The sequence below is a fragment of the Lutra lutra genome, chromosome 7 (genome assembly GCF_902655055.1).
Source record: "Lutra lutra chromosome 7, mLutLut1.2, whole genome shotgun sequence".
In the NCBI taxonomy this organism is placed as follows: Eukaryota; Metazoa; Chordata; class Mammalia; order Carnivora; family Mustelidae; genus Lutra; species Lutra lutra.
In genome coordinates, this window is record NC_062284.1 from 16,590,372 (window position 1) to 16,605,705 (window position 15,334).

General features: G+C 46.5%; 1 protein-coding gene across 3 annotated transcripts in view; it reads right to left on the reverse strand.

Annotated features, from left to right (window-relative positions):
- Window positions 1–15,334, reverse strand: part of LOC125105097 (protein FAM169B-like) — an 86,759-nt gene that overhangs the window by 36,761 nt on the left and 34,664 nt on the right. For 2 of the 3 annotated variants that reach the window (XM_047738205.1, XM_047738204.1), the window contains one exon: window positions 2,055–2,140. In XM_047738205.1, the coding sequence (XP_047594161.1) occupies window positions 2,055–2,140 (86 nt within the window). Of the gene's footprint in view, window positions 1–2,054; window positions 2,141–3,940; window positions 4,371–15,334 lie in introns of those variants that run through there. The other variant, XM_047738206.1, reaches the window with a different exon arrangement.

Below are 15,334 nucleotides of genomic sequence, written 5' to 3' on the forward strand. Positions count from 1 at the left end.
GCAATGCGGCTCAAGACTGCAGTGAGATACCACTTCCCACCCAGTCAGATGGAGAGCATACAAAAACAGACAATAAACAAGTGACAGGATGGACATGGAGAGATGGAAGCCATCAGAGGTTACCAATGGGACTATTCGTAGTACACCTGCCATGGAAAATAGTTCAGTGGTTCCTCAACAAGTTATATAGAGAATTACCACGTGACCAGCAACTCTACTCCTGGGTATATACCCAAGAGAATTGAAAATACATGTGCTCCCAAAAACTTGTACACAAATGTTCATGGTGCCGTTATTCGTAATGGCCAAAAGGTAGAAACAACACGTGTCCATCAACAGATACATGGATAAACACACATGCTCGATCCATGCAGTGGGAAATGAATGCGGCTCTAACACACACGACAGTGTGGGTGAACGTCGAAGACATTACACTTAGTGAGAGAAGCTGGACACAAAAGGCTATGTATTATATGATTCTAGAGATCTCAATGCTCAAATCCACAGAGGCAGACTCCTTGCCAGGGGCTGGGGAAAAAGAGAAATGAAGGGTGACTGCTGATGGGCAAGGGGTTTCTTTTGGGGGCAATGAAAACATTCTAGAATTCAAGAGCGGTGACTGGGGCACAACTCTGTGCAAATACTGAAAATCACTGAACTGTACACTTTGAAAGGGTGAAATTTATAGGACATGAATCGTATCTCAATGAAGTTGTTGTTTGAAGGAAAATAAAACTGAATTTTGTTTTTCTTTTTTAATTCATTCAAGCAAGGGGGAAAAAACTGTATTATCAATTCCTTCTCTAAACCAGACCCAGAAGAATACTGGTCATTCATTCAGTATTTGTAGGTCCCAATGAGGGAGGTCAAGTGGAATTCCAGACGACTACAGACAGATCCACCATTTTAAGACTGCCAAGAAGCACCTATGGAATTAAGGTAAATATGCCAATCAAATGAAAATGGGCAGACATGAGGCAAATAGTCTAAATTCTACACTAGTTACTACCTTTCTCATCAGATCTGCAGTGGAGCAGATGCCACAGGGACACTGAGGAGCTGCTGTGGCACCTGCCCTCACCCCTACCATCCTAGGTTTTGGCTTTACAACTGCTCCATAAAGCCACAGCCCAACCAAGACCTTCAGGCCTGACATCACAGAGACTGAAGTTTGTGTCGAACCCAATCACTCACTAGCTGTGTGGTTCAGCCTCAATTTCTTCTACAAAACAGTACCTTGAGGATTCTAAAATTAGATAATCCCTGTAAAGAGTCTGAGGACATAGGCGAGTACCTAACACAATGTCTGACTCAGAGTGAGTACCAAAAAAATAATATTCGGACACAATAAGCAAAAATTTTCCTACACACTAGAGAGACGACAGGGATTTAAGTTTTAAAATGAAGACACAAGAGGCCACTCAGGAAGGTAAGAGAGATCTGCCAATAGCCAGATGTCTGCAGCATACAGCCTTTTATTACTATTTTCCTTACTGGCAGGGCATTCTGGATTGAATCGCATCCCCTGGAAAGATGTTCCAAGACCTAATATCCAGTACTTGGGGATGTGACTTATTTAGAAATAGTCTCTACAGACGATCAAGTGAAGATGAGGTCATGGGGGTGGGGATCCTAATCCAAAATGACTGGTGTCCATATAGAAAGGGGGGGATCTGGACAGAGGGAGACCCACACTGAGGGAAGATGATGTGAAGACACGGGGAGAAGGCCATCTCCAGGCCAAGGAACTCCTGAGGCCACCAGCAGCCAGGAGAGAGGCCTGGAACAGAGTCTCCCTCGTGGCCCTCAGAAGGAACCCTGATTTCAGGCTTATAGTCTCAGAGGCTGGGAGACAACACCTTTCTGTTGTTTCAGCCCTCACCCACCTCCCCCCACCCTCCCGCCGCACCCCACCCCATCTGTGAAACTTTGTTTCTTGCAACCTTGGAAGATGAGTCCACAGAGGCCAAGTGCTTTCAATCATTAACATGATAATCAACACATTGACTTTAAAACCTGTTTTGCAGTATCTGTTCTGGTCTACACCACCTCACCTTCATGAGACCTTCTCTGGCAGGATCAGAGGTTCGTAGGACGTCTTCGGTGGGCCACCAGGACTCCTTTATGTAAACAGCCATCACTAGAGAGAAAACCAAGTGAAAATGAAGAGGAGCGCATAGCCAGCCAGCCACGGCCACCTTGGGGGCGGGTTCAACGGAGCGCAGCCGCTGTCGAGGTGCAAAGGACAAGTACGTGTGGGCAAAGAAGGTGATGTTTCTAGAGCTTAGATCTCCGAGAGCACTGACCAGTACCAAGTGGCCACTCTCACCCAAAGAGGACTTCACTGAGGTCTTCACAGATGGCCTGCTGCCACCTCCAAAACTGTGCAAAAAGTGCTACACACCAACACGGACAAATTCGATGGAAAAGAAGGATGCCTGGGGGGCTCAGTCGTTAAGCGTGTCTGTCTTTGGCTTGGATCATGGTCCCAGGGTCCTGGGATTAAGCCCCCCATCAGGCTCCTTGCTCAGTGGGAAGCTTGCTTCTCCCTCTCCCCCTCCCCCCACTTGTGTTCCTGCCCTCGCTGTCTCTCTCTCTCTATCAAATAAATAAACAAAATCTTTTTAAAAAAATTGATGGAAAAGAATCACATTTTCTTTTCAAAGTCCAGTTACATGCCACAACTCAGAACTCCCCATGCAGTCAAATCCAACATTATCAAAGGGCATTGAGCACAGAATCTTCTAATTTTTTTTTTAAAGATTTTATTTATTTATTTGACAGACGGAGATCACAAGTAGACAGAGAGGCAGGCAGAGAGAGAGGGAAGCAGGCTCCCTGCTGAGCAGAGAGCCCGATGCGGGACTCGATCCCAGGACCCTGAGATCATGACCTGAGCCGAAGGCAGTGGCTTAACCCACTGAGCCACCCAGGCGCCCCCCTTTTTTTTTTTTTAAAGATTTTATAGAATCTTCTAATTTTTTTAAGATTTTATTTATTTGATTGAGAGAAAGCATGAGCAGGGGGAGGGGCAGAGGGAGAGAGAGAAGCAGACTCCCCTGCTGAGCAGGGAGCCTGACATGGGGCTCGATCCCACGACCCTGAAATCATAAGAGGAGCTGAAGGCAGACTCTTAACCAACTGAGCCACCCAGGTGCCCCGTGAGCACAAAATCTTATCGCTCTCCGCACTAGGCCTGGCACTGTCTTCTTTTCCATGATTTTTTTTTTTTTCCTTTTCACAGTGAAACTGCCACCTGTGTTTTTCTGAAGAGGACACTGACACTCTGAGCAGTAAGTAGCTTGAAGGCAGCCAGCAAGGGGGGCCTGAGGTGGGTCCACCCCCAAGCCATGGACTCCAAGTGCAGTGCTCTCTCACAGAGGCCAGAAATGAGTCAGGGATTAGGAAATGGGGTGAACCATGCAGGGGTCGGGGGTGCCTTTGAATAAGGAGGCTCTCCTGCAGAAGGAAAAAAGATACCTTCTCCCCCCACTCCTGCCCCATCCCAGTCTAGACAGTCCCTGAAGCTTCTGGATTCTGCCCATTCCATGTTTGGGCATCAGTCCTGCTATGGTAGAGGTGACCTTGGAAAAACCACAACCTCACAAAGCCCCAGGCTCCTCATCAGAGTTGCCCAAACTGATCACCCGAGATGGCTGACAAGTTCCAATGAAGATGGGGTGTGAAACACCCGCCACAGAGCCCGGTGTGCCAAACGCGCTCGGTGACAGCTGATAAATGTCAGCTCTCCCCTCTTTCCCCCAGCCCCACCCACACCGCTGCCACCAAATCACCCAGCTCCACCTGCCGCCTCGTGATGAGCTCTGTCCCCTCCTCCCCAGCCCCAGATGCCAGCAGGGTCCTACTACCATCCAAAGAAGACTGGGATAGTACCTCACCTAGTCCCCTGCCTCAGTCTCCCCCTCTGATCCATCCTTACCGAGTGGTCGCTCCAAAGGCAAATCCGGTCGTAGCCTCTGCCTCTTGCCTCTCAGCTGAGCAGCCTTCCTTTCCTTGCTTAGGGATTCCATTTAAACAGCAAAGTTACTTTGGTTGTTTTCTTGTATGTTTGTTTTTATTTAATTAAGATCATTTTTTACAGCAGTTTTAGGTTCACTGAAAGGAAGGTACAGAGACTTCCCACATGCCCGTACATATTGCGTCCCCCAGTGTCAGGATCTGCCCCAGAGTGGGGACATTTGTTACAAGATGAACCTACACGGACACATCAGAGTCAAAGCCCATAATCAGCATTACAGTCCACTCTTGTTCTACATTCTATGGGTTTGGGCAAATATGTAATGACATGCATCTATCATTATGGATAGATTATCATATGCATCATAATTATCACTGCCCTAAAAGTCCTCTGGTCTTTATCTATTAAACCCCTACTCTCACCCCCCCACTCCACCCCTGGGAACCACTGACTTTTTTTTTTTTTTTTTTTAGTCTCTATACTTTTGCCTTTTCCAAAATGTCATTTAATTGGAATCATACGGTCTGTAGCCCTTTTCAGATTGTCTTCTTTCACTTAGTAATATACCGTTAAGTTTCCTCCCTGTCTTTGCCTGGCTAGAGATCTCAAAAATCTTTTTAGCACTGAAAAATATTCCATTGTCTGGATGTACCACAATTTCTCTTCTGGTATCTTTTTTCCACCCGCTCTTATAAAAATTGCCATTTTTACACCAATTTCTCAAGCCACACGTCTGAGCCTGAGCCACGTGATGAAAAGATGCACCTTCCCAGTCAAATCATTTTAGCTGAGGATGTGTAGGAAAATAACATGGAACAGAAAACAAGAGTTACTTGAATACTTATATAAGGCTCAAGACTTTTCAACTAATTTTGTGGGCCAGTGAGGCAAAGTTTGCTACCACTTTCTTCCCTATTTCTGTCTGCTCCTTGAGGAACTTCACAGAAAATTCTGTGAAGACCAGGTTACAACGACATCAGTCAGTGATTAAGCGTGAACTCTGCCCAGCCAGCCTCTCTTCCCCAAAGACATGTCAGTTTCATCTCACTGGTAAATTACATCATCAACAATAGTTCCAAAGCTGATTGAGCTGGCTGAGAGAGAAGGGCCAATTAAATGCTTGACACCTGCCTTCATTTATTCAATTAAATTCATGTTCGAAATGGCACCTACTAGAACTTACAGGAGGTTTATAAAGCCATAAGGATTATTTTCCTGCTTAACAAGGTGAATCAATAAAAGATGTTCCATTTACTAATACAGTCTATTACTATAATACAGATGTTCAATTTGCTAAGACAGTTTCAAACAGGACACGTGTTACGATTTGGCATTTGTGTGGTGCCTTGCAAGTTTCATGGTGTTCTGCAGAGCATTAATTAGTCACACAAGTTGTCACAAAATAGATTGAACTATTGTTGTTGTTTTTTTTTCCAAAACGTATCTGAAGCTGGAAAGGATATATAACAGCGAAGGGGAAGTCAAATCAAATTTAACAGGCCTAAAATAAATTGTCCTCCAAGTTAAGGAAAAAAAAAAAAAAAAACACAGAATCAGCCTTCTGGAAACCAGCAGCTTTTGATTGGAGAAGCATAATACCCAGTCAAGAGGAAACGGTAGGAGAGAACGGTGGCAGAGTCTTGGGAGAGAGGCTGTATCCAGCTCAGTGAGGACAAAGGACAGATTCTGGGGACTCTGACAGGCACTGTAGGGCCAGCCTTAGGGCACCACTGAGACCCTGAAGCCAGCTAGTTCCAAGAGTTAGAAAGTAGAAGCCACGCATATGTGGTTTTAAAAGAAAAAAAAAAAAAAAAAAGATCAGTCTCCTCTAGGCTCTCTTGCATCTAGGGCCAGAGCAGAGACTGGATGCTCACAGAAGGCTGTCCAGTGGTGACAACAGTCAACAAGGCACTAAGAGTTAAAAGCCAGGCTCGCTGCATGAATTTAATGTCCCTACCCCCTGAGTGACAGGCGATGTGGATGACAGAGAAATGTCAGTGATGGAGTCTCTTCTGTGACACTCCAAGGTTTCCCAAACAAGTTAAGACAGTGAGGTTGCCTAATCCTAAGTCCCAGTGGTCCGGCTTCTCTGAAGCTCAGTATGATCACCTCTATCCAGCTACCCATGGCCGAGTCCCTGAACGTGTGAACAGTGCTGTCTGTCCCAGGGCCCCAGCAGCGGAGGAGTCAGTCCCCATCCTTGCCCCTGGGGGGTGGCGAGCTGCAGAGGAAGAGAACAAGCAACACTCAAGTTGCTCCAGTACAGTCTGGGGACATGAAAGGTGCTGAACTCGAGATGGGAACCAATGTGTCACCAGGACCCAGAGGACAGGCAATTCTGTGGAAGGGTATTGGAAAAGCATCCCCAGGGATTTCAGACAGCTTGGGTTCTGGATCAATGGGTAAGGTTTCAAGAGGCAGAGACAACAGACAAGGGCGATACTGGCAGGGTAACCTGTGAGCAGAGGCACAGAGCCCTATAAGTCCAAGGCCACACTCAGGGCATCGCAACAACAGGGATAGCCAGAATGAGGCCTACACAATGGAAAGATGGGGTTTCAAACTTTGATTACAAGGAGGTTTCAGAGTACAAAGCTAATATATAAAAGCCAACTGCTTTCCTATATACCAGTCATGAACAAGTGGAATTTGAAATTAAAAAACACAACACTATTCACATTAGCACCCCCCAAAATGAAATACTTTGGTATAAATCTAACAAAATGTGTACAAGATCTACAAGAAAAATCACAAAACACTGAAAAACAAAGTCAAAGAACAAATAAAGAGCCTATGCTCATGGATATGATGACTCAATATGTCAAGATGTCAGTCCTTTCCAGTTGGTTCTATGGATTCAATGCCATCCCAATCAAAATCCCAACAAGTTATTTTCTGGATATCAACACACTGACCCTAAAGTTTATACGGAGAGGCAAAAGACCCAGGATAGCCAACATGAGATTGAAAGAGAACAAATTTGGCGGAATGACACTACCCAACTTCAAGACTTACTATAAAGCTACAATAATCAAGACAGTGTGGTTTGGTGAAAGAAGAGACAAAAAGATCAATGGAACAGAATGAAGAGCCCACAAAAATGAACTATTGGGACTTCATCAAGATCAAAAGCTTTTGCACAGCAAAGGAAACAGTGAACAAAACCAAAAGACAGCTGACAGGATGGGAGAAGATATTTGCAAATGACATATCAGATAAAGGGCTAGTGTCCAAAATCTATAAAGAACTTATCAAACTCATCACACAAAGAACAAATAATCCAATCAAGAAATGGGCAGAGGACATAAACAGACATTTCTGCAAAGAAGACATCCAGATGGCCAACAGACACATGAAAAAGTGCTCCACATCACTCGGCATCAGGGAAATACAAATCAAAACCACAATGAGATATCACCTCACACCAGTCAGAATGGCTAAAATTAACAAGTCAGGAAATGACAGATGCTGGCGAGGATGCGGAGAAAGGAGAACCCTCCTACACTGTTGGTGGGAATGCAAGCTGGTGCAACCACTCTGGAAAACAGCATGGAGGTTCCTCAAAATGTTGAAAATATGACCCAGCAATCACACTACTGAGCATTTACCCTAAAGATGCAAATGTAGTGATCCGAAGGGGCACGTGCACCCAAATGTTTATAGCAGCAATGTCCACAATAGCCAAACTATGGAAAGAACCTAGATGTCCATCAACAGATGAATGGATAAAGAAGATGTGGTATATATACAATGGAATACTATGCAGCCATCAAAAGAAATGAAATCTTGCCATTTGCGACGTTGTGGATGGAACTAGAGGGTATTATGCTGAGCGAAATAAGTCAATCGGAGAAAGACAACTATCATATGATCTCCCTGATATGAGGAAGTTGAGAGGCAACGTCGGGGGTTTGGGGGGTAGGAAAGGAATAAACAAAACATGATGGGATCGGGAGGGAAACAAACCATAAGAGACTCATAATCTCACAAAACAAACTGAGGGTTGCCTCAGGGAGGGGATAGAGAGAGGGTGATTGGGTTATGGACATTAGGGAAGGTATGTGCTATGGTGAGTGCTGTGAAGTGTAAACCTGGCGATTCACAGACCTGTAGCCATGGGGCTAATAATACATTATATATTAATAAAAATAATAAATATAGTAAACTGACTTTTATATAGTCAGTTTTATATAGTAAATATTGTCAACTGACTTTTGACAAAGGAGCAAAGGCAATACAATGGAACAAAGAAAGTCTTTCTAACCTACGGTGCTGGAACAACTGGACACCCACACACATAAAAATGAAGCTAGACACAGACCTCTTACCCTTCACAAACACCACCTCAAAAAATGTAATCATCATGCATTCCCTGATCTCTAACGGACTTCACTGCCAGCAAATAAGATGACACAAAGCATTTAGATGTGGCCCCATCCACCTGTGTAGGGAAAAGATTACAGACTTCAGAACCAGATGGGGCTCAAATTCCAGCTTCTTCCACTACTGATTATGGGACCTTGACCCCCTCCCCAAGCCTAAACTCCCCCACCTGTCAAGTGGAGACCAGAACATCCTCTCACCTGGTCATTATACAGGTTAGGTGAAAGAGCTCACTTCCTCAAACTGCTTTTCCTAACGTGTCTGAAGCTTGTCAGTGGTTTCCAGAAACTTCCTCTACTTGCTTCAAGTGGTGCTCTGGGGTTTGGAAGAAGGATGAAAAACCCTTTGTTATTTATTGGCTTTTGTCAGCGAGACAATGGAAACTTGCTTCATAACATTCCCATCTCTTCCTGGGAACTCCCATTCCAAACTTTCTGTTCTGGTTTGCACAGAAATGTCTGTCTTTCTCCCCTCCAGCTTGACTACTGTGGTCCTGCCTCCTCCTTCAAGAGGATATAGGTTTCTACCCACCACATCTTCTCATGCCAGCTCCTTTTTCTGTTAGGGAGTGTGAAGCTGACCGCAGCATCCTTCTCCTTCCATCATGCTTAAGACATACACTTGAACCCACTGGGTACCTCCCAACAAAACTTTTAAACCTTTCATCTTGCCTACTAAGAATTCTTAAAAGAGCTATCAGAAGAGACCCCGAATTGATAAGGAAATGTTGGAAAAGAAAAACAAAACTGCCTGATTTCAAGCTTTACTACAAAGCTGTGATCACCAAGACAGCATGGTACTGGCATAAAAACAGACACATAGACCAGTGGAACAGAGTAGAGAGCCCAGATATGGACCCTCAACTCTATGGTCAAATAATCTTCAACAAAGCAGGAAAAAATATACAGTGGAAAAAAGACAGTCTCTTCAATAAATGGTGCTGGGAAAATTGGAGAGCTATATGTAGAGGAATGAAACTTGACCATTCTCTTACACTGTACACAAAGATAAACTCGAAATGGATAAAAGACCTCAATGTGAGACAGGAATCCATCAGAATCCTAGAGGAGAACAGAGGCAGTAACCTCTTCGATATCAGCCACAGCTACTTCTTTCAAGATATGTCTCCAAAGGCAAAGCGAAAATGAACCTTTGGGACTTCATCAAGATCAAAAGCTTTGGGGTGTCTGGGTGGCTCAGTGGGTTAAGACTCTGCCTTCGGCTCAGGAAATGATCCCAGAGTCCTGGGATCTAGCCCGCATCAGGCTCTCTGCTCAGCGGGGAGCCTGCTTCTTCCTCTCTCTCTGCCTACCTCTCTGCCTACTTGTGATCTCTGTCTGTCAAGTAAATAAATAAAATCTTAAAAAAAAAAAAAAAAAGATCAAAAGCTTCTGCACAGCAAAGGAAACAGTCAACAAAACAAAGAGGCAACCCACAGAATGGGTGAAGATATTTGCAAATGACAGTACAGACACAAGGCTGATTATCCAGGATCTATAAAGAACTTCTCAAACTCAACACACACCAAACAGATAATCATATCAAAAAAATGGGCAGAAGATATGAACAGACACTTCTCCAATGAAGACATACAAATGGTTATCACACAAATGAAAAAATGTTCATCATCACTAGCGATCAGGGAGATTCAAATTAAAACCACATTGAGATACCACCTTACACCAGTTAGAATGGCCAAAATTAGTAGGACAGTAAACAACAAGTGTTGGAGAGGATGTGGAGAAAAGGGAAACCTCTTACACTGTTGGTGGGAATGCAAGTTGGTGCAGCCACTTTGGAGAACAGTGTGGAGATTCCTTAAGAAACTAAAAATAGAGCTTCCCTATGACCCTGCAATTGCACTACTGGGTATTTACTCCAAAGATGTAGATGTAGTGAAAAGAAGGGCTATCTGTACCCCAATGTTCATAGCAGCTATGGCCACGGTCTGTGGATAGAACTGTGGATAGAACCAAGACGCCCTTCAGTGGACGAATGGATAAGGAAGATGTGGTCCATATAACCTATGGAGTATTATGCCTCCATCAGAAAGAATGAATACCCAACTTTTGTATCAACATGGACGGGACTGAAGGAGATTATGCTGAGTGAAATAAGTCAAGCAGAGAGAGTCAATTATCATATGGTTTCACTTATTTGTGGAGCATAAGGAATAACACGGAGGACATGGGGAGATGGAGAGGAGAAGGGAGTTGAGGGAAATTGGAAGGGGAGATGAACCATGAGAGACTATGGACTCTGAAAAACAATCTGAGGGTTTTGAAGGGGCGGGGGGTGGGAGGTTGGGTGAGCCTGGTGGTGGGTATTACGGAAGGTACGTATTGCATGGAGCACTGGGTGTGGTGCATAAACAATGAATTCTGTTACACTGAAAAGAAATTAAATAAATTTAAAAAAGAGCTAACTCCTTTTTTTATCTAAACATGCTCTTCATAATGAATCAATAAACAAAGAAATCGTTGTTGGGAGGTTGATATGATGTTTCCATAGCACGGGGCAAGGAGAGCTGGTTGTCACCTGTCTCCTCGAAGGATGGGCCATGACAGAGGGGAGCTTTCCTGAGGAAGATTCTGAGGCCACATTCCAAGTCGGCAAGGAGGAAGGAGCACTGGGACGGATTAGCAATGTCTGGGAGGACAACTGAGGCACCCTATGGTTATGGCTGTCATCCCTCCTCATCTGCTCCAACACAGGGGACAGCGGTAGGCGGCACCCCAGTTGTACACAGACCCTGCGAAGGTCACAACTCTGAAGCATTTGTTTCCCATTGAACCCACATGTTGAGTCACTAGGATGTGCAAAGGACCTAATAAACTCACTCGAGGAATTAAATTCAGACTCAGGCTTAAGACACTGACAGCTCAGAAGAGGAGGCAGTGCCCGGGACATGAAGCAGAAAGAAACCAAAATCAGCTCAGGACCTCAGAGAGGAAGAAGCAGGCATCCCCACCGAGGGGCCGGGAGTCCTTGGTGGAAGGTACCTGTAGCAGACCTCAAGAAGGAGGCAGGAAAGGGGACTCCGGCTGGGATAGGGGAGAGAGCCTCAGACATGTGAGGCACACAGCATGCCAGGTAAGGACAGGAAGGCGCAGGGAGCAGGGAGGAGGCCAGTCAGGGAAGACTTCAAGACCCTACTCTAGAGACCACCGCCACCGGTGGAGGAAATAAAGGGACATGACCCAGCTGCAGGTTTAAAACAGTAATGCTTCCCACAACCATAGGTGCAGGTCCTCACCACATGTCTGGCACGATGCCAAGGGTGGGAATCTCAGTTCCTGCTTGCCACAGCTGATTCTTGTGTTCGAGGTGAGGCTCAGAGGGGCTAGGAAACCGGCTCAAGGTCATGTGCCTACAAACAGCAGCACTAGGACCGGATGCAAACGGGGTCTGCTGGTTCCAGAGCCCCCGTGCTCCAGGTGAAGGAATGGACAGACAGCCAAGAGGACAGAGCTGGGGGCCAGGCCCCCATGAAAGCTCACAGAGTCAGAAAGAGAGAAATGAAGGCTGAGGAAGAGACAAACCAAGACAAGTGACAAGAAAGGAGAGATCAGCACGGAAAGACCTTACCTCGATGGATGCCTGAGGATTTCATTTTGCTCTTCCGGAGGGGGCAGGGTCTGCCATTTACTTAGCACTAACAAGTGTCAGGCACTGTACTTGGCACCAGCGGGGGGGTAAGACAGGTGACCAGGCCATGACCATGTCACACACACCATGACCTCTGAGACATGAGCAGCAGTCATGCCCCCTCCCAAGGGCTGTATGTTCATCCGTTTCAGCTGCCACGAAAAAATACCATAGACATTTATAGGTTTATCAACAGCAGAAACATAGTTCTCACATTTCTGGAAGTCTGAGATCGGGACGCCAGCATGAGCAGGTTCTGGCTGGAACCCTCCCTCCTCCAGGTTCCAGGCTGCTAACCTCTGGCAGGGTTCTCGCATGGTGGAAGGGGAAGGGGAGACCTCTGGGGTCACCTGGGTAAGGACATGATTCCCATTCATGAGGGTGGGGCGCCTCCCCAAAACCCCTCATCCTAACGCCATCACCAGGGTTTGGATGTCAACATATGAATTTGTGGGGATACGCAAACCTTCGGACCACAGCAGTCTTTCTGGAGGGCAGGGGGAGAGAGAGCCAGTATGGGCCAGAGCCAGAATGGGCTTCACAGCTGGGGGCTGCGGGGATCAGGCTGAGGGAGGACCTTCATAGGAAAACTCTGGAAGGGTCTGACCAACAAGAGACATAATCAGAGTGATGTTTTAGAAAAAGAAGACTTGGATTATGCCCTGGTCAGAGGAATCAGCCCTTTGGGTTTTTTTTTTTTTTTTAAGATTTTATTTATTCATTTGTCAGTGAGAGAGAGACAGAGAGCACAGACAGGCAGAGGGGGAAGGAGGCTCCCTGCTGAACAATGAGCCTGATGCGGGACTCGATCCTACGATGCTGAGGTCATGACTTGAGCAGAAGGCAGACGCTTAACGACTGAGCCACCCAGGCGTCCTGGAAGTAGCCCTTTTGAAGTTTAGAAAAGGGGGGGGGGCGCCTGAGTGGCTCAGTGGGTTAAGGCCTCTGCCAGGGTTGCCAGGGGAGAGTACACATTCCCTGGGAATCGGACTGGTCTAAGGCAGAAAAGAGGAAGGCCGGGGTGGCAGGGGAGGCTGGGGTGGCAGGTGGCTCTGGAGCCTGAGTGAAAGACACAGGTGCTTGACCAGGAAAAAGGCAAGACAAAAAGATGGAGACATGAATTTTCAGGTTTGAAATGCCTGTTAGAGAGAGGTCAGGGCAGCCAGGAGGCAGCTGGATACACAGCCCGGAGCCGAGCAGGGCCACAGAGAAGGTCCCTGCCCCCGTACCATCCTGGGAACCAAAGACAGAAGGGTTGACACAAAATATATCTCATCTCCTCACCCTAACTTCAAGTTCACGTACTGGTCCCTCTATACGTGTTCGATCACAACCGAAAGGCCTTTAAGTCCCCTGATGCCCACCCCTCACCCCATCTTGAGGGCTCCCCTGGAGTCTTAGCTGCCGTTGATTGCCTCGTTACAAATTGAAGAAATATGTAGTTGGACCAAAAAAAAAAAAAAAAAAAAAAAAAAAAGAGCACAGTTAAACCAAAGTGACAGGCCATCTTCTCAAAAGCAAAATACACGTAGGGGGGATAAAAAAAAAAACGCTGAAAAGTTCTGGCAGAGTACAGCACATAAACACATTCCAAGGCATTGCATGACTTTTATGCAACATTGAGCGAGCAGGTCAATAATTTAAGGGGAGGGGAAAAATACGCAAGTTTACATAGCAACTGTCACATCGCATTACTCGGGCGACCGTTTCCATACAGATGTCTTCCTTAAAGGAAAACACTTCCCCAGATGCCCTGTGAACTCCGGCGCCTCTCTGCCACGGAGGAAGAAACATCTGGTTTGCGGTATGTTTGCAACAGGCTTCCCTGTGGTTCTCGGGCCTTTCTTGCCTTAAGCAATTTTTGTTTTCATGAGTCTAGATTTTAACTCAGGGAAGAGGGACAAGAAGGGTTGCCTGGACCCTGAGCTTCAGCTGGGCTGCAAGGTGTTGGAGCAGAGAGAAGCCCGCACCAGAGCTAGCGCATCGAGGAAAGGAATCTTAAAATCACCAAGCTGGACCGAGGCAAGGGGAGGCAGAGAGTGCAGACAGCCCAAAGTGCACTGGTAAAACCGTCAGATGCCTCCCAGACGCACTCCCGGCCCCAGACAATGGCTCCATCCCTGGCACTAGAAATATTTTCCTTGGACCTTCCCTGTTTTGCAAATACCATTAGTCCCTTGGTAAGAATGACATGTCTTTGTTTGCGGGATGCTGTTTTCCCCTACGTTGAAATCCAACTCACAGTAAGTGCTATAAATTAACAGGGAATCAAGAAGAAAATCCCAAACAATAGCCAACATGTGTTCCCAAAACACGATGCTGTCACTGCGCATAGTTCTTCAATCTGCATCCGCCGCTGCCCGGGGAAAACAGAACCCTCCATTTCAGGCACGGAGCTCCTCTGGCTCAAGTGAACTCGGGTCCTCCCAAACCTGGGGGGTCGCCTTTGCGGCAAGAAAGAGCAGGTTTCTAAACTGAAGCTGCCTCCCTGGCCAGAACTCTTTTCCCCCTCACTGTCAAACTCACTTAAGTGGGACTCTACCAGTGTGGAAGATGGGACGAGGGGCCCGTCCTAGTCTGACGTTGATCTTTGCTTTACCCAAAAGGCAGGCACAGACTCCAAACACCCCGATCCAGGGCCCCTGGGTGGCTCAGTTGGTTAAGCGTCTGCCTTTGGCTGGGGTCATGGTCCCAAGGTCCTGGGATGGAGCCCCATGTCGGGTTCCCTGCTCAGAGGGGAGTCTGCTTCTCCCTCTCCCTCTGCTGCTCCCCCTATTTGTACTCTCTCTCTCTCTCTCTCTCTCTCTCTCTCTCTCTCTGTGTGTGTCAAATAAATAACTAAAACCTTTAGGGAAAAAAAAAAAAAAAAAAAAAAAACCAAGATCCAATGTCCACACGATCATGGGAAGCTACCCCAGTGGAGTGTCAAATAACCAGGTGGTCCCTGGACACTAGGATTCGTGAATGTGTGGGGTCCTCATGCTTCAAAGCAGAAAAAGTAAAATTACCTCTCATGCTAAAAATCAGGTTTCACCAGGACTGCAAGCCTCGTCTCCATCCAACCCCCATGGTAGCTTGCTTCTTACCGTACATACAGAAGCCCCCATTTCGTTGGGTCAGATTGACAGGCCCATCCTGCTAAGCAGAGCTGTGTTTAAGCCCCATCCGTGCCCCCCGTCAGGAAGCCAGGCCTCTCTCTTTAAGGCACACTCAGGACAAGGAGCTGCCCTAGTGGTTCCCCTTCTGGGCGTCAGAAGTTCACAGAACCCTTCTACCGCCACCTTCGGACCTTCCATCCTTGCCCCGCCCCCGCAAAGTCTGGAC